Source organism: Erpetoichthys calabaricus, chromosome 3 (genome assembly GCF_900747795.2).
Source record: "Erpetoichthys calabaricus chromosome 3, fErpCal1.3, whole genome shotgun sequence".
NCBI lineage: Eukaryota > Metazoa > Chordata > Cladistia > Polypteriformes > Polypteridae > Erpetoichthys > Erpetoichthys calabaricus.
This window is the reverse complement of record NC_041396.2, coordinates 252,632,788-252,653,420: the sequence shown is the minus strand read 5'-3', so window position 1 is coordinate 252,653,420 and position 20,633 is coordinate 252,632,788. Positions and strand designations below refer to the sequence as shown.

The 20,633-nt window shown below is 36.4% G+C and overlaps 1 protein-coding gene across 3 annotated transcripts in view; it reads right to left on the bottom strand.

The window, feature by feature from the left end:
- inavaa (innate immunity activator a) overlaps nt 1-20,190 on the bottom strand; it is a 42,491-nt gene extending 22,301 nt beyond the window's left edge. Inside the window, exons 1-2 of one of the 3 annotated variants that reach the window (XM_028798076.2) lie at nt 20,090-20,190; nt 2,619-2,729 (exon numbers count right to left, since the gene is read on the bottom strand). In XM_028798076.2, the coding sequence (XP_028653909.1) occupies nt 2,619-2,673 (55 nt within the window). In that variant the 5' untranslated portion in view covers nt 2,674-2,729; nt 20,090-20,190. Of the gene's footprint in view, nt 1-2,618; nt 2,730-17,079; nt 17,241-20,089 lie in introns of those variants that run through there. The other 2 variants (XM_028798078.2, XM_051924319.1) reach the window with 2 other exon arrangements.
- Nucleotides 20,191-20,633: the final 443 nt, after the last annotated feature.

The window sequence follows — 20,633 nt, the reverse complement described above, 5'->3', positions numbered from 1 at the left end:
AGAAATAAAAATAAAAGCAAACAAAGTTAACATTTTGTGCTTCTAAATTTTATATTTAATGATTGATATTAACCTACAAGCTGCTACAGGAATTTAAAATAAAATTTTGTAGGGCTCAGGGGGCTTCTTTAACCACAGAACAGTGTCACTTTGTTCAAAAGCCTCTCTCAGGTATATTCTATTTTCCCTATTTTTCAATTGGTATAAGAGTTGGTTACTCTACAGTAGTAGAGTGTGAATAACCTCATTAGGAGTTTACTGACAGCTAAATATAGATTACTTGCTGGACCACTATGTAATCCTGTCATAGTTCAGAAATAAGCCACTCAATTGTTATTATAGCCTGGATCATTTTATTATCCCAATAAATTCTCTGTAACATCATATCAATATGGGGTAGCACAGTGGCACAGAGGTGTTGCTGCTACCTCAATCACTTCACAGGCCCTCTCTGTATAGAGGTCGCAAGTTCTCCCCATGTTCATGTGGGCTTCCTTCAGTTTTCTCCCCCAGTCCAAAAACAAACTGATTGGGTGGAATGGCAATGTTAAACTGGCCCTAGTTTGTGTGTGCATGTATGTCTTTCTGTATTCATTTTGTGATGGACTGGTACCCTGTCCTAGGATTGTTCCTGCCTTGAGCCCTGTAATTGGTGGAACAGGCTTCAGCCCCCAGCAACATTGCTCAGGATAAAGCAGTTTTTGAAAATGGATGGCTAGATATAATTTCAGTGTGTGCTGGAGTAACAAAACAGACAAACTGCCCCCTTAAGGTTTGATTATTATATTTATTATTATATCCTTATAATACTCAGTTGTATTTATCAAAAAAAACAACGATAGTTAATGGCATAAATGATACATCTGCACTGATAAGGTGAAACTTTTGTGCTTCAGTTCACGAGAAGTTAGAAAAATTTAGTGGGTGTTTAAAATACTTCCATTTATACACACATGCTTAATAACTTAGCTTCCTTACCATATAGTATGTACACTGTGATCTCAAGATACAGACCTGCTTAAAACTACAAGGAGAAAACATAGCTTTTACCTAGGGGCCTACAAACTCGGGAATGACGTACCTGTCATTATTAGGAAGGCTCATCAGTCTGAGTCTGAGCATTAAAATAAAGGCTAACAATTCATATTTTAAGTTTAGCATAATGTTGTTAGAGCCTATGTGGAGAAAGCTTTTCAACAATGCACCAGCTGATAAAATAGATACAGTACACTGTTTGATTTTTGTGGTATTTTACTAAAGTATTTATTATTTTAGTACAGCATTGGGCATAGCACACTGTTTGCTATGAGATATCATCCTGACTGATAGGCAGTATTTGAAATATGGGAGTAGAAAATCACTTTCTCTGTTGTAATTTATACTGTAACAATACTTTGAAAATGTATTCTAAAATATTTAATGCTCAACTGTAACAAACATACATACTGTATAGTATAGCTACTAATATATTCTAGTAGAAGTCAGTGGGACCTTTCTCCCTTTAGAAAATGAACTGACAGCCTACTGGTGCTTTGAACTTGTTTGCACGTGGCGACATACCTGAGGAAGTTTACTAGCATTTTAATAACTAAACAAAATTAATTTACTTTTTTAAAAATATGAATGAGTTAATTACAGACCCACAAATATATTGTAATTTACTGTAATTTTATTTTTAACAAAAATAATTTATTGCAACAATAAATATATATGCATTACTGAATGCCTATACTCTAGACTCCTCCAGAATTTACCCAAACCCCAACTTCATCTCCAGCCACAATCAGCACTGTACATATTCTAATTTACAGCAGATCTTATTAGCCTAAATTTGAATGCAAGGTACAAGTTGTATGTAGTCTATAAAAACCTAGTAAACAGACATGTCCATATTACAAAGTTGAAAGTTTGCCCCCAGCACTAACAAGAAATTACAAAATTGGTCCCTTGAACTAAAGGTTTTCAATAAGACTATCATCTGAACTTTGCACACCAACAAAATCATCTTTTATAGTTATTAATCAGCTTAAAGAAGCACAGGAACAACTACATGGACTAATGCTATGTTGTGACTGCCTCACGTTAATTTTAAATATATATATTTAATTGTCATTAGGAGCTTATGCTGGTTATAAAACCACTTATTTCTACTTACTTTATCTTACACTAAATATTTAGTTACATTTCACCATAGTTAAACAGGAAGATGGATGTACCGTTGAAATACATAATATAGTAGCTAACTGGCATCTCTCATTTAGTGAAAGACCACCATTATGAAATACAAAACAAAGCCAATTGCGTAAGAAAGTATTATGCAGTTTTATGGAAAACCTTAATCTACTGGCAGCAAATTGGGTATGCTTGCAAGTGCAAGTTTTTTCTACCCATTTTCTCACTGCACCATTTATTCTCAGTTTTTGCTTGAAACACCAACATTCATTAATTCAGTGGAATGTTTTGTCCTGCAGGCTCCCTTAATTTGTACAACATTTTACATATAAATAAACTCAGAACTACATGTAATACAAAGCATAAACCTATAACATCTATGTAAAAGATGAAAAGACCTGTTTAAGTTCTTAATTCAGCATTACGAAAGAAGAATGTTCTCTCACCAGACTGCAGAATGATCCCACTGTCTGTGTCACTGGTTTCTTCTTTGCCCTCCATGGTGAGAAAAGGACTGAAAAAGTCACTTCTGACTTAAGAGGCAAGAGGCTATAGACCTGCAAAAAGAAGATACACATTTTTTCTCTCTCCTACACAAGAACGCCAGAGTGCTCAGCCTGACAAAATATGCATGTCTTTATACAACCAAGAAAACCAGAGAAAATTATCAAGTTGTATAAAGAGTCTTATCTACAAAACACACCCTTTATACATAAAACTACTAGAGTATCAGACTTTTGAATAACTAACACAAAACTGAAAACAAAAACCTTAATGTATCTTTAAAATTTATGCTTACCAAAATGCCACAACATCCTTTTATACTAATTAGTTCTCTTACAAAATTCACTACTTAACATTATAAAAAAAAAAACACACACACACACACACACACACACACAATCAAGGTTTACTCAACGCAAACACCCTGGGCTAGTTGATGATGTCAGAAACATTCATTTACGACTTGGTATCTCTGCTGAATCATTCTGTTGTTAGGTTACACAAACTTTTGGTTAAGTGCGTACATGTCTGTACTATTTCCTTGGGACAGTCTGGTACATGAACAAACACATGATCATCCACTACAAGTAGAAGGATGTGAAAGTTTCCCAAGGTTTTAAAGATTATCTTTACTGGGCAAAGTCTGTCTAATCAACAACAGAAAAGGAGAACACACCCTAGAGCAATAACGGGACAATACTAAGCAGTTATGACAAACAAACAAACAAACAAATAAATAAGAATTGGTAAGCATTTCTTCTTCAGCATGAAACAAAAGTTCAACACTGTGGTTGGGACAAAATGTGTTCCTTGGTGTGTACTGGTGGGGAGGTATCATGAATGTAAAAAGGGCAATACTGTACATTGGAGATTAATGAGAAGGCAATCATTTTCAAAGGAACCTACATCCAGACACCTATCAAATAACAAGAAGTGCCTGAAACTAAGCAGAAACACAAGACATTTACAAGAACATAGTACTGGTTTCACATCTGGTCAGACAGATCAGCATTCCTATTTTAAAATCTTAGGGTAAATGTGGTGCTGTGTCTTTTATTCTCATGAAATACTTGCAGGCTCACCAACAGATGTTAAATATTCTGATATTTTTAGCCTCAAGTGGTCAGTTATATTCACAAAGCACAATATTATAGATATTTGTGTAAGAAACAAATACACCAAATAGCAGATATTTTGAGCATCTAGGTCAGGGATAGGCAATGTCGGTCCTGGTGAGCCGCAGTGGCTACAGGTTTTCATTCCAACCCAATTGCTTAATTAGAAACCAATCATTGGCAATCTCAGACCTTATTTAATTTTATGGCTTGTTAGTCTGTGCAATGTAAGGCTCTTATATCGTAGATCTTTTTCCTTTCCGAGGATATCATCCAAAAGATTTGAAGCCTAAAACAGATCATTTTCAGTCTGTCTCATTTTTCTATTAAGTGTTTTATTAAATCAAACAGTGCATGATGAGCACACACAGATGTAACTGGAAAAAAGCTAGCTGGAGAACTGCTGGCTGCTTTGTCTTTTACATCTTATTGCTAATAAGGAGCAATTAAAACTCCGAATGCAGCAGTTTAAGATTGAAATAAGCAATTAAGGTGGGAGAACCTTAACAAGCGAGACCACTAAAATGAAGCATCAAAATGTCACTTAAGCAATATGTGCTTCATCAGCAATAATGGTCTAGCACAGGGGTGGGCAATGTCGGTCCTGGAGAGCTGCAGTATGTGCAGGTTTTTGTTCCAACCCAGTTCCTTAACGAGAACTCAATTATTGCTGATGAAGCACATATTGCTTAAGTGACAAATGCTTCATTTTAGTGGTCTCGCTTGTTAAGGTTCTCCCACCTTAATTGCTTATTTCAATCTTAAACTGCTGCATTCAGTGTTTTAATTGCTCCTTATTAGCAATAAGATGTAAAAGACAAAGCAGCCAGCAGTTCTCCAGCTAGCTTTTTTCCAATTACATCTGTGTGTGCTCATCATGCACTGTTTGATTTAATAAAACACTTAATAGAAAAATGTGACAGACTGAAACTGATCTGTTTTAGGCTTCAAATCATTTGGATGATATCCTTGGAAAAGAAAAAAAACCTACGATATAAGAGCCTTACATTGAACAGACTAACAAGCCATAAAATTAAATAAGGTCTGAGATTGGCAATGATTGGTTTCTAATTAAGCAATTGGGTTGGAATGAAAACCTGTAGCCACTGCGGCTTACCAGGACCAACACTGCCTACCCCTGATCTAGGTCATGTGACTTGAATATACTAAGGGAAACACTGAAATCTGCATTGAAATTTGTAGTATTTAATGTGAAGCTGTGCATAAGAAGTCATGACACGAATATACTCGTCTACGATGTCATTTTAATCATTTTCAGTGAATAATGGTCTTGCAATAACATTTTCTAAGCCGCTTTTCTTTTCCATGCTTAATCCAAACCTTGGAGGAGTGGGGCTGGAGCCTATCTCAGCTAGCACTGGGCACAAGGCAGGAAAAAAAAACCTGGACAGGGAGCCAATCCATCATATGTATAACACACACACACACACACACACCTGCATATCAAACACAAATACTAGGGCCAATTTAGCATCGCCAATTCACCTAAACTGTAGGTCTTCAGACAGTGGGAGCAACCTGGAGCTACTGAAAGAACACAAAAACACCATGCAGGAAGGACCCCCAGACGCAGACCCTGGTCTTTATAGGCAGCAGCACTACTATTGTGCCACTTAAAATGAAAATCACTTCTGTTTTCATTTTAGAGGAAATCAACAGGGCACAAGTACTGCTGCTGACTTAATGTTACTTATTTGCAGACCAAATTGATTCTGATTATTTCAATAATAAAACCCTAATTTTCTAATTAAACAATGAAATTGCGAAAGACAGAAACTTCTGACATCAAACAACACCTCACTTCCGACCCTCAATTCCTTAATGTGGTTAATGAAGAGGGTGGGGGAAAAAAAAAAATAGTGGTGAGGCATGTACATTGCTGCCACCAAAACAGTTCCAGAACATATTGCCCAACTTAATTACACACTACTTGTTCACCTTCAACACTCACCTCTTGCTTTCTCATCAACATCAAATGCTACCTAAGGAAAGAGTCAGCAGTCAAGCAAGCATTTTAATAAAGTTACTACCTGTAATTGTTCCTATAGAGGCTGACACTAAGATGTATTACTATTAGTTGTTGTTGCCATTGTAACATCTAAATAATAACAATACAAAACTGGATAGCTTTACGGAAAAGGACTGCTAAAGAGATTATCACAAACAATTCAAATCAGGTTATCTAAAGCTATGGCCACACTACTAATATTTTCAGTTACAAATACAGACCTTAGTCTCTGTTTTTACCTTCAATCCAACTATCCCAGTGTTTTTTCCTCCCAAAAACTGAGATATATGAAAAACGCTCTCCAGTGTTGTATACTCCTGAAAATGCTAGCTTGGCATTGCAATGTGGATGCGTAAAAACAGACTTTGGAAAAAGCAGATTCTACTTGTGCTCTACTGTGTTCAGGCTTATTACATAGCCCTTCCCTGATTGGATCCTTCTTTTTACATTGCAAATAATGTAATAACATTAATTATATATATATATATATATATATATATATATATATATATATATATATATATATATAGACAGAGAAGCTTTTAGTTTAAAAACATCTTTAATTGTAAATGGAGTAGTGTGGATGTGGCCTCAAATCATACACCTGTAAAACAGGAGTGGACATATTTGCATATTAGGTCTGTATATCATCACCTATTCAAGTACCATGGAACTGCACATAAAGGACTAGTAAGTTATACATCTTACATAAAAGGAAAACCAAATGGAGAGACAAAGTAGTGTAAGATTTTAACTACCATTTTGACTGGCATATCTAAAGGCAATATCAAAATCATATTTAACATAATTCATGCCCATGGTAGAATATGTATTAAAAAATAAAAAAAGGGAAAAATGTTATAAAAATTGGTGTGCTATACAACTGCATGCCCACAGCATTCACATCCACACATTCATTGTCTCAAATCCAAAAATAGCTTCTACACAATATATATATATTTTTTTTTGAGGTGATCCAGTTTGAATACATATACTCTTCATGGTAATTTGTATTGCACACTATTACTTCTTGAGTCAATTGAAATCAATTAGTTGGTTAAATAAATAGATAGATAGATGCAGGTATCTCTTCCATGATGGCCTACAGCCAAATAAAACACAACCTATAAAAAGGGACATCAAATCCTCAGCAGCTGTCTTACAACCATGTGCCTCATATTTTATACTTCTTAAAATACTATATACCCATTATATTAGCAAAAAATATGGCACAGTTATTAACTATTTATAGAATAGATGTAAACAATTTTTAAAACTATAAAGTTGATTAAATTCACTTTTTCCCCAAACCATAGTTATACCCCAAAATGTGAATTCTTTTAAAAAGGACAGCGTTACATTTCATTGGATAATGGGGCAGGAATACTAAACACCAAAGAACAAAAGTCAGACTAAAATCCTTCCTAAACATTACTCCACTAGGTTATTAAGCTCATAAAAAAAATATAACAAGCATGTAGCTCATTGTTTCTCAAGTTGTGTGTGGAGGAGAAATGTGGCTGAAAGTTTTTCTTTGAACAAACCTGCGCTCTGTGACACAGTGGCCAATTTAGAGAGAACAACCTAACCAGCATGTTTTTGGGGATGTGGAAGGAAAATACAAATAAAAAACACAGAATACCCCAATGAAAACTCATGCAGACAAAGGGAGAACATACATACTTTACACAAACAATGACCAGATGCAGGATTCACGCTCTCAGTAGTGCTAACCGATGTGATACCACTCCTCCTTTACCAGATGAGTAGATTAATAAAAGTTAAAAGGATATGGGCCTGTTGAAGTTTCCATACATTTGCTCTGCCTGACAAAGGAAAATCTTTAATAATTAATTTGCCTTCTCACCATTATAGTCTTGCCAGATAAATATAAAAATGACAATACACTTATACTGTACAGGCCAAATTTACATCCCTTTAACTTCAACAATAATATTATATATAAGGACTGCTGGAATCATTTGAGCTTGATTCATGAGCACAACACTAAAAAATGCATCCACAACGAAACACCAAAACTTTGACACAAAAGTTCATTTAAAAAAAACCGTTATTTATAATAAAATTATTCTATTAAAATTTTCCTGAAAATAGCAAAACCACAAAGTTCCTTTGTATCTGGACACGTTAAAACTGCTATTTATTTTTTAAACAAAAATAAAAAAAAGTATAAAAACACTATGCTGTATATTGTAGTAACGCAACTAATTAAAACAAACTTAAAATGTTTAAAAAAAATCACGCGAAGATCCCCTGCGATGCATTGGCTTTGCGTCGGTTGTTAGTTCCTACCTAGCGCCAAGCACCCCGTAAAGGCTCCAGGCTCCGCGATCGTTCATCTAGATTAAGCGGATTTGAAGCACACTACTGCAACTATTCCCACTCCAACCGGGATGAGCACCGCATACAGTAAACGTTTTGAGCCGCACAGCAGAAAATAAACTTTTAAGCTTCCTTCTTACCTTTCATATTATTACTCGTTATGATTAAGCGCAGCCTTCATGCTCCATTCAAGTGCTTTTTTAAAAGCATACTGTAATTTATTAACACGGGTTTTCTTCGTGGATCGCTGTTCTACAGCACGTAAGCACGGCGCACCCAGCAGTGCATGGGTGAGGCAGAAATAAATAATACCTCCCCTTGAGCCTGCTCAGGTGCCCTACCGTCCACAGATCCCGCCCACTCCAACAAAACTCAAAACTGAACTTTCGTTACTAAGAACAAAACATGTGAGGTAAACCCGCAATGCTTATTCCCCGGTTAATATATAGGCTTGTTTAGGAGATGGATGTACATGAAATGTTCCACACTTGTAAATAATACCCTCCCGACATTCGAGTTTCATAATGAAACGGTGTTACCCAGCATTAAATTCTTGTGTAAAAAATTGAAGATGCAAGGTTTGTTTCTCAAAGATAAAAAAAAAATAACACACAGAAGGAGGACAAGGTCTTATGAAAGAAAAAGGCTGCAAGACAATCAACTTTCATGTCATTTTTAGTTTCCTTGTAGTACTAGGGTGTTGTACCGTGTTAGCCATTATGAATGTAGAGAAAAGCCAAGCAAAATGACACCTTTTATTGGCTAACTAGAAAGATTACAATATGCAAGCTTTCGAGGCAACTCAGGCCCCTTCTTCAGGCAAGATGTAATCCTTAGTTTCCTTGCAAACTTTATTGGACCACTGGAGTGTCTTATAAAATAAACAAAACAATTCTAAATGAAAATAATTGACACATGGGAATTACATATAAACAGATATGTACATTTAATTGTTCTATTTTTTAAATCCCATTTATCTAAGGTGACTTACAAGGTCAGGATTCAACTGTTCTGATTTTTTATTTAGAGTTCAAAAGGTTAATTTGCTTGCTCTGGGTTATAAAGCAAGTCAAAGAGAACCTGAACCAGAAACCTTGTGGTTTAAAATTCACCACCTTTTTCACTGCCTTCAATGTACATTCTCAAATCAACCAACCTATATTGTCAAAGGGAATGCAAACTCCACACAGAATACTAACTACCAGTAAATACTGTAATTATTTAGCAGGGATAAAATAACCAATTTAGAACTGACAGTAAAACCTCCTCAGATGACTAGTCACAAGAAAACAGTCTAAAGTTGTACTTTTTCAAAATTCCACCTTAATTGCCTTTTGAAATCTATCTGCAAAATAAAGTAAGCTTTCTTTTATATAGCAAATTTCTATAGTGAACACCCTTCTCACATAGGCTGTTCAGTGTGGGGAGAAGGGGCACCTCCCCCAAACCTCCAGTGGCATGAACCAGAATTATTTTACTATTAGTTGAAAGTGTCTAATTTTACTACGTTAGTGAAAAGAATGGCATGATTATGGTTAAACTATTATCTGGATATTTTCCTAAAAAAACTTGTTTTCTTGGGTTAGGTATGGACAAACATCTGTTCATCCTACAGGTTGCACCACCCCAGTCCTAGTTTGTTCTCACACTGTTCTTGTTTAGCAAGCAGACACATTATCTCTTTGCTAATTATGTATATTCAATATTTTTTAATAAATGTGACCATATTAATCCTATAAAACTATAAATTCAAAACCCCAGCTACAGAAGGTATCACTTCTGAGAAACAGAAACTGGTGCAATGTCTCAGGAGTTATTTTCAGATATTGCACTACTGCACAATGCAAAATGAAATGACTAAGAAGAAAAGGCAGACATTTACACCTCTGGGAAAATGAAGCAGCCTCTAGTTCAGTATTTAAGCTATCTATTTTTGCTTAAGATTATACTGTTAGTTATCTTTTGTTATGAATACCTGTTAAAGCAAGAGCAATGTAAATTATCATAACAGTTCATTACACATAATGTTTTTGTATATCCATACGTAAATGCCTTTATATTAACAGTAGTGTCTGCTGTGAAGCAAAACTGACCTACATGTGAATTATAAAAATAGACTTAAAAAAAAAAAAAAAAAAGCCAATATCTGTTTGACCCCCCTGGTAAAAAAAAAAAAAAAAACTGAAACTATGGTAATGAACCTCTGAGCAGACAGTAAGTCATTGAATTAGATCAAAATCTCTATTGAGCTAGCAGGTTTTAAATATCTTATTCAATACTTATGCTACTATGCCTAAAAATAAACACAAAAGTTGTTCTGTATTGCTTGAGATAGTGCTCACTGCGATTAACTTTAAACAAAGATTGTACATGAGATTTTAAATAAAGTGCACATACCTGACAGCCTGCAACATATAAATGGCATGTACACTAAGCAAATACCCAGCCACAAAAAAGTTTTCCCTTATTCATTCCAACTGTGGAATACTGATATCCTATCATAAGTGCTCAGCTTCTGTGACTACAACAGTTAGTATAAGGAAGCACATCATACAAAAAAAGGAAAACTGGTATTACCATCAAGCAATTTAGTCAAGCTAAACCACAGTGCACCCCCACTCCTTGAACAGTCTTGTCTCACATTTGCACTTTAAGACAGAACTCCCTTTTAATACTGTACTATGCAGTGATCATATTATATAGTTTTTTAGACCAAACTAGAACAGAAGACCGTGGAGTTGTAAGTGGGACCATAAAATTGGGTCTTTGAATCCAATAAAGACTAAAACCTTTTAAATAATTTCCACAGATTAGTGTAGATCAAGGTAGTAGAATAAACCACACAAATCTCATTCAACAGATTACATGCACAGCTGAAGCTGGAGTTATGGGGGTTGTTCAGGAGTCAAAGCCAGTGAAAAGCTAAAAAATATTCAACCTCTGGTTAAAGAAACCAGCCACATCTTTGTAACCTTCAGCATACCTATCCTAATCTCAACAAACTTCCTGCATTTTTTTTGCTAATGCCTAAAAGTTTATACTGCTGGTGCAAACATTATCTGATATTTGGTCCAGAAGCAGATTGAGGTCTTTTGTGTGCATATGGAGAACTATTTACAATTCCCACCTCTATCTGCACAGCTTTCCTTTTGCCTAATCTGTTTCACCCAGAACAGCATTGTGGGACGCTAGGCTACAGCTGGAATTGGGTGAGGGAGAGAGAGAGAGAGAGAGAAAACAAAACAAAACACACCTAACAATACAAACTAGAAAGGGTGTTAAGTCTCTTGCAGAGCACATCCACACAACTAACTATACTCATTTGTGTTCAGAGTAATCATTTAACCCTGCAAAGTTTTCAGACTGCAGAAGGAAGCTCCCATATGTATCATATGCACAGTGTAGTATAAAAATAGCTATGAAACCATGAATAACCTCAAATCAGTAATTACACTCAAACATTACATTTCAAATTTATAATCCTCACATCTGTCTAAAGATCAAAACAAAGAGACACATCTTAAAATGTGTAAATACATAAACAATGCCTTAAAAATGCACTACATCCGAATTTTGTTGCTGAACTTTATAGGTAGCAAGATAATAAGACAGGAAGAAAATCAAGTTATATGTCAACCAAAACATTGAGCCAATCAGTAGGAAGAAACAAGAAAGAAAAAGCTCCAATATGCACAATAAAGTTTTCTTGAAATAACAACGACCTAACACTCTTTCACTAAAGCACTGCACGAAAATGACTGGGATGTACAGAATTTCTAGGCTTGTTGTGAACTGCCTAAAGAGTGGCAGTTGGCAGATCTTTTATCTGAAATAGTCTTGCAGTTAGTCAGCAATGCTCAGCATGCCTGCCAGCTGATTATTATCAATGTTCATTACGATAAACTCAGCACATCTTCAGTGGGCCAAGTAAGTGCAATTTGTCAACTCATGAGGTTCTCATGGGTATCTTGAGCCCAGCTTGCCACAAAAGTCAGACATGTCAGAAAGCATTCAGAATACCTGAAAAGAAATATACACAGTGCAAAAAAGCAATCATTTAGAAAATTCTGCTGGGAGGGGAATTCTTTAAGCTTCAAGGAACAATGAAAGTTTAAAAAGAACAAAACGAAAAAGTGGGATTTTTCATTTATGATTAGACAAGTTTCATTTAGAATAATTTCACATAATTCTGAAACTTTACTATCTCCAGGATATATAATTTTAAATTAAATTGCTGACAATAAAGGAGTGTTGTCTGACTTGTCTGCCTAGTTCCCATCCTGGTATGGCCTAGTGGTTAAGCACTGGTCTATAAAGCATGAGATTATCAGATTAATTCTACTGCTGACTCACTAGGTGACCCCAAATTACTTTATCCGTCAGCACTTCAATGGAAACAGTTGTAATATGTGCTGGTAATTTTAAATGGATTTAAAAAAACATGACAGCCAAACAATTAAAATGTAATGTAATCTCATCACCGAATTGAAAAACAAAAGTAACATCATAAACTGTTACTGGAGTGAAGAAATAACAAAGGACCTTGACCTACAACAACAGAAGTTTAAACTTCATCTTAAAATGCAAAATCAATCTCTAATGCCAACATACCGTAGGAGAGACTTGTTTAAAACTTTTTTTGGTGTATGAACGATGTTTCTTACCACAAATACACCCAAAGCTGTTCACTCTCTTTCAAGTAGATTCTGTAGCATCCATACTTCAATATTCTATGTGCTATAAAAAAACTGCAGGTAAATTAAAACACTACTTTATTTGTTGTACTGGCTCTATACTTGTTTGTGGCACACTCAGTGCTACCTCAGCACCATCTATCATAATAAATAACCAGCCTAGAATGGAATAGATGCCCATTGTACTAAATAATCACATGCATACAGTCATGGCCAAATGTTTTGAGAATGACACAAATATTGAAATTTTCACAAAGTTTGCTGCCTCAGTTTTTATGGTGGAAATTTGCATATCCTCCAGAATGTAATGAAGAGTGATCAGATGAATTGCAATTAATTGCAAAGTCTCTCTTTGCCGTGAAATGAACTTGATCCAAAAAAAAAAACATTTTCACTGCGTTTCAGCCCTGCCACAAAAGGACTTGCTGACATCATTTCAGTGATCCTCTCGTTAACACAGGTGAGAGTGTTGACCAAGTCAAGGCTGGAGACTACTCTATCACGCTGATTGAGTAAGAATAGCAGACTGGATGCTTTAAAAGTAGGCTGGGGCGCCAGCAAGCAAGTCCAGCAAGCGCCTAAAGTTGATTCAGCTTCGGGATTGGGGCACCACCAGTGCAGAGCTTGCTCAGGAATGGCAGCAGGCAGGTGTGAGTGCATCTGCATGCACAGTGATGCAAAGACATTTGGAGGATGGCCAGGTGTCAAGAAGGGCAGCAAAGAACTCACTTCTCTCCAAGAAAAACATCAGGGACAGACTGATATTCTGCAAAAGGTACAAGGATTGGACTGCTGAGGATTAGAGTAAAGTCATTTTCTCTGATGACTCCCCTTTCTGATTTTTGGGGCATCCGGTAAAAAAGGCGAGTGCTACCCTCAATCCTGTGTCATGCCTACAGTAAACCATCCTAAGACCATTCTTGTGTGGGGTTGCTTCTCAGCCAAGGGGGTGGGTTCACTCACAATATTGCTTAAGAACACAGTCATGAATAAAGAATGGTACCACAAAATTCTCTGAGAGCAACTTCTCCCAAACATCCAAGAACAGTTTGGTGACAAACAATACCTTTTCCAGCATGATGGAGCACCATGCCATAAGGAAAAAGTGACTTAGTAGATCGGGGAACAAAACATCAAAATTTTGGGTCCATGGCCAGGAAACTCCCCAGACCTTAATTCCGTCGCAAACTTGTGGTCAATCCTCAAGAGGCGGGTGGAGAAACAGAATCCCACAAATTCTGACAAACTCCAAGCATTGACTATGCAAGAATGGGCTGCCACCAGTCAGGATTTAGCCCAGAAGTTGATTGACAGCATGCTAGGGCGAATCGTAGATGTCTTGAAAAAAGAAGGGCCAACACTGCAAACATTGACTCTTTGCATAACATAAACTTAATGTAATTGTCAATAAAACCCTTTGAAACCTATGAAATGCTTGTAATTATACTTCCGTACACCATAGAAATATTTGACAAAAAGATCTAAAACACTGAAGCAGCAAACTTTGTGAAAACCAATACTTGTGTCATTCTCAAAACTTTTGGCCACAACTGTATATTGTGGGTAGTGGATCATCAGCCTAACATCACACATTCAACCTGGCAATGTGAAAAAATATTCCAGCATTGGGACACCATACAGATCTTACAAAAATTACACCCTACCACAGTCAGGGGAAATAAAACCCTAAGGGCCAAGTGTTACATCATTGAACCATTTTTTTAAAACATGCATGATATTTTACTATCACTTAGACATAATATTAAAGCAATGTTTTAGTCAGTTTGGGGTGGGGGTTGTCTCAGTGGAGATGCTCTTGAAAAGACAAAACAAACATTAAATTATTGGAAGAGTTTTGAATTCAGTGCCATAAGGCTAAAATCAAATGCCCTTGATAAAGTACAAAACAGAAAATATTTGAGGAACTTTAACCAAGGAAAACATTCACTGTAAACTATTAATTAATAAGCCAGCAAAGAATCAAAAGGAAGCAGACAGAGAGAGAAAGTAGAAAGGCAAAGAAAAAAAAATTCACACAACAATGTATAAGGAGCAATGTGACTTTTGTGCTGTAGCATTTCATGCTCATGTTCAGCAAGTTTCTCCAGATGACTGATCTTCAAAACTACTAAGCAGAATATGTTAAGAATGACCCAACTATTGTCCAGGCTTTCACATTACATTTGGAGAGATTGGGTTTTTGAACAGTTGGTTTTTATCAATGGTCACTACAACAATTTCCTTAATTAGATGCTAATTCCTGCCTTGAATAGAATTCCTTAATAGCATTTTGTCTCCCCCCCCACCACATTTTAATGTTGGTCTTTTACACTATCTGAATTAAATGCAGGGTTTTTCATTCTTAACAAAAGGACTAAAATCAGGCACTTCACACAAATCTTTGCAGTCTTTTGGATCTCTATTGAAAAAAGTGCAAGTGCTCCAAAAGAAAATCTGTCTAAAATAAATCTTAAAAAAAAAAAAAATTAAGCAATTACAAAAAAAAAAAAAAAAAAAAAAAAAGGGATCAGCTCACTTATTGTCCCAATTCATTTATTCACTAATCACATGCTTGAAAGAATGTTGTTCAACAAAAATAACACAAAACTGTATTAATATTTAGAGGTGTTAAAGACCTCCTGCATGCACTGAAAGTGAGTTTCCATGCTATATTTTTTGAATAAACAAAATGAGTGAACACAGATACCAATTCTCCTTTGTAAAAAAAGCAATAAGTTTAATAAAAGTAGAATGGAGCCTCTGTTTGGTGTACTGATTGCAGTGTATAGTTAAAATAAATTAAACCCTCTTCCATTTTGTACAGCATATTTACAAGTTAAGATTATTTTTCCATATTAGTTTTTCCATTGATAAGCAAGTCGGTGTGGTTGTAACCACGATTGACTAACTTACATTTTAAAGTTGCCACAAACCACACTTTCCAGCATTAAAAATGAAGGGCTATAGTTAAAGAGAAGACGACAGACTATGCACCATAGCTTCATTTTAAATCTCAAAGAAATGATGAAATTAAAAAAAACAACAAAAGGTGAAATGGTTACTAGAGCAAAATAAGGGAAAAATTAAATTAATTTTAAAATACCGGCAAGCTACACCTCAAATAAATTAGTTCTTCCCCCATTCTTTTGTTTCCTGCTTCTGCACCCCACAGAGCACGGATCAAGCACAAAAATCTAGAACAAAACAAAACAAAACCAAAAAAAAACTAATCCCGCAAACAGCCCCTTTGATCGAAATCTATGGTCACGCAGAGGAGCAAAAGCTTCAGATAAGCCAGCAAAAGTGGATTTTGCCTGAAGTTGAGCTGTCAGAGGATGGAGACATTTAAACTTCTTAACCAACCAACCCCCACCCACTCCTCCCACCAATCAAAAAGAAATTCAATTCCCAGGGGTTTAAGATAAGCTTTAAAAAGTAACAAATCATTCTGATACCTAACATAAGTCAGATTTTTTTTTTATTACTAATAGTGCTTTGGTTGCATGAAATACAAGAGAAAACATACCAGTTAAAACAAACATTGAAGTAAATTTTAAATATTCATATACAAATACACAGTATACTTGTTTATTTCCCAGATCTTCATTTACAACATGAACTAAATATGATCTTGCATTGGGATTTTGCTTTAGTAAGTGGCCAGTAAAGCAAAGTCAAGGTTGCGTTCCAGTTCAGTTCCAGGCATGACGGTTTTCTTTATGGGTTTTGCATCTTGCCCCTGTAACTTTGTGATTTTGTTCCCTTAGTTAAGCTAATGAATGCTCTACGATGGCCTGATATCAAATCCAGCATTAGCCAATACACACTGCCACTCTGTGTAGGTCTGAACTGATTCTGAAGACTTATAAAATTAATGATCGACACGCCTATTTAGAAATCTCCATCTCAATGTGCTTAATTCTAACAGGTGCTTTAACAAAAACATCAAGAGATTTATGGACACTGTGGGGAATATTAACACAATATGAATGAGCAAGCAACCCACTTTAACACCACTGCCTCATATTAAACTAGAAATGTGACCAAAAAAAAATTCGAACATGAGTGTCAGTAGGCTTTGCGCCCTAGGAACCAACTTATCCAAACTATTCTATAATATTTCAGTAATTATTTACCGCTCTGATGCTGAACTTTCTGATCATAAAATAGGTCCTTATAGTAGCAATTGACAAGAAGTATTCATAATTAATTGCAGAATTACGGTATTTGAGAGTTCCTCTGGAGTTCCTCTTTCTCTTGCACAATTTGGCTCAAAAACTAATCAGCACATTGTCATGTCATAACAGGCTTAGGTTTTGAGTTTGGTATTTTTCCGTCCAACCGTTTTCTCTCTACACCGTCCTCAAATAACTGTATTGCACAGACACACACCCATCATCAAGATATCAATGTTTTTGGTAACAGGGACCCTAAAAAGTTGAGATCCGTCAAAAACCAGAGATCGAACTTTTGACAAATATAAAGCTTTCACTCCATTTTCACAATCCAAACATCCATGTTCCTTCTTTCCTCAGGACCTCTATCAATGCATTATATTTTTCTAGTGAGTGCTCATTAGTTGTCAGTTCTCGCATACACACAAACCTACCCCGACGGCTGTTTGATTTTTTTGCTGCCCAGGGATGTTAAATTACACAACTGATCCCAACTTGCTAAGATTATGTAAATGAAGTCTGTGACTGAAAATCACTGGAAAGGTGATGTAGTATGACAGGGGCTTAAGGAGACTTGCTATGTCTTCACAAGTGCTTAGCAATTTCTGCTTAGTACTTGCCAAATGTATCACAGGCTAATTGTAGCAACCACTCAAAATCTGATCACAAGAAATTGCAAAAGGTTGTGAAGACGGCCCATGTCATTATGAGAACACAGCTACCACCAATTCAGTGCAGTAACAGAACACAGGGACACAGTTTTCTGGAGACTGCCTTTTAATTTTTCCCCTTCTACTTCAAAGGAAGTAGTACACAAATACAAGAAACTCCAAAGCCACGTGAATCCTAAACACCGATTACAAATACTTGAATATATATAAAACTTAAGGAGAGGAGTCTATTTATGAATTATACTAGTATGCCTTATGATGCCTCTAAGATATTAACATTCGACTTCTTTAGATATTTGTGCATGAAGATACACACATCATCACTTTGCTGAACAAAACATATACACCAGTAAGCTTAAGCTAACATTTATTTTTACCTTCACCATAAAAAGGTACATGCATACTGGGAAACGGTTATTCCCATGCTTACCACTGCCATAGTTGCCGCACTAAGGATGCCTTTCAGGGCAACTACCATTGAGCAGCCATGAGATAACATCAACTTGATGACACCTAACTAACTAACTAACTAACTATTCCCATACTGAAAAGAAAAAAAAAACTTGAAATGTTGAATACCTTTCTTTTTTTCATCATTCTTCTATTATTTTTTTGTTTTGCAGAGACACAAGAATATGAACTTTCATCATGTATATACACATATTGGTACCTACTATTAAGCAGCTACTGAGGATGGGGGTTCAAATCCCACTGCCAGCTGTATGAGTGACCATGAGCAAGTAATTTTATCCACACAAAATTTCAGTGTATAAATACTGTTGTAAGCTTCAGGACATACTCAAAGACTATGGTAAGTTATCCATCAAGAATGATGTTAGAAGTAACAAATCAACAATGAACCAAATAAAGCTAGACGATCTCAATAAATAAAAAGAAAACCTTTACCATGAGCCTCTAAATCAACACCACAGTCATAGTCTTATGCTCCAAAAGACAAACTTTGCTGCTACTCAGTGTTACATTGTGCATATCTGAACACTTCCTGGCAACCCAGTCATCATGACTCTTATGATGCATTTTAATACATGTACTTGCGTTTTTCAATCATATTCAAAAGAAGTGTGGCACAGAGGATGGTATACTGCATTTCACTGTGCAAGTGTGCCTGTTCAGAAGATATTTCTGAGCCCTTGAATACAACTAAGCTGGTCAGTACACATTCCTGAAGTCCAGTTTTATTCTACCCTCAATCTGCTAGTGACCTTAGGTAAGTCATCTGCTATACAACTTAAGATACAGCTTAAGAACTGCACTCTGGACATACAGTGTAACTACGTACAATCGCGCCACAGAATGTTCGTATTATACAGTTGCTGTTCCAGTGCCCCTTCACAAAGCAAACAGGAGTACTCATTCTTTCTGAGTCTGCATTTAAGGCACAAAGTAAACGTCCAGACGGATTGTCTTTTATATGCTTACAGCTTTTGCTCAATTTCCAAACATTTTCTTCGTACTTACATTTAGTGCAAATCTCAAATTATCAAGGTATAAAATGCATGATTCGTAGAAGAAAGGATTGCAATGCAGCTATTTTGGGAAATGTCAACGATTGGCCCCTTAATTCCCATTCATCTAATTATGGGTTCAGCTTGGCGTGTTAAACAGATTTGTAATGATTTTAGTATTTCACGACTACAACTTTTAGCAATCTAACAGGTCTATCGACTTTTTTTTTTTTTTCTAAGTCCCCAGTCCTCGTTTTACGTGTTGCTGTACTCTAACAAATGGCAGAAGCCAGCTACGGACGAGGCAGGTACATTGCATGTTATACTCACGAAATGTTGTTTAGATTGTGGGATTATCCCAGGTACTAACACACAAGCAACAGAACAGAACGGTTCAACAACCCACATAACCCAATCCTGCTAAAAATCAAACCGTGGGCCAAGAGTTTGAAGACGGCAGTGCCACCGGAACGCCCATAAATGTCTAACGGATTACTGTAATTTAAAGCACCGTTGGCATGAAACGCTAGAAACTGGAGGCGATTATGGTACCGAAAATCTTTGACTAAATACTATTTACGAGAATAAAGATTGTAACATGAGGTTAACTGGAAAACATATAAACTTACCCGAATGCGTTGTCTTACCCCGTTTTGGTGCCAAGCCAGTGTTACGACGCCAACACGAGTTCTCTCGCTATTGCGCCATTTGGCGCTAGACTCGTACGAAATCACATAGTTTAAAAGTAAAGTCAGTGAAAATGTGATGAAAGGTTTCCTACAGTTTTCTGTGAACAAGTATTACACACAACAAACAACAACAGTTCTTTAGCAAACTATCACAAAATAAGTAAGAAAAAAACTAATGTATCGGCTAACGAACCCGCCTCTGTTTTATATAAACACTTTTGATGCTCCTACCTGTTCAATTCCCACTCGAACTGTACTTTCATTCAGTAGCTTCGTCTACCTGTTGCCTTAACCCCATACACTAACCTACCAACTTTGTGGGCAGTCCAGCCGGCAGCTGCGCCGTGATTCACGGAATGTTACGGCCCGGGCCATCTGTCTGTGGGCTGTACCATTCAGAAGAACTAAGGAGAGGGGTAATGTTTTTTGTGACGATGGTAACTGGTGCATCTGAGAGAACGCATTTATACTAAACCGCCTTGTTCCGTTGTTTAAATATCAGAACTTTTACTTTTATTGAAAAATGAAGGTCTAAATTCGAGTTTTTATTAGTTTGTATTAAAGCTGTGTACTCGATTTCCCCTTTCCTCACTCAGGCGCCATGTACCAGTCAGGATTTGTTTCTCGAGTGAATGAGTGCCTTTGGAGCCGCACACGGCGCACTGCAGGGGAGGAGGGGGTGGCTTTTGTCCCTTTCGCACTCAGAGCCCGAGCCGGCGAGAGCGCTATCAAAACGTTTATTCAAAGCGCAAGTGTGCGCGACAGCTGTTCCAAA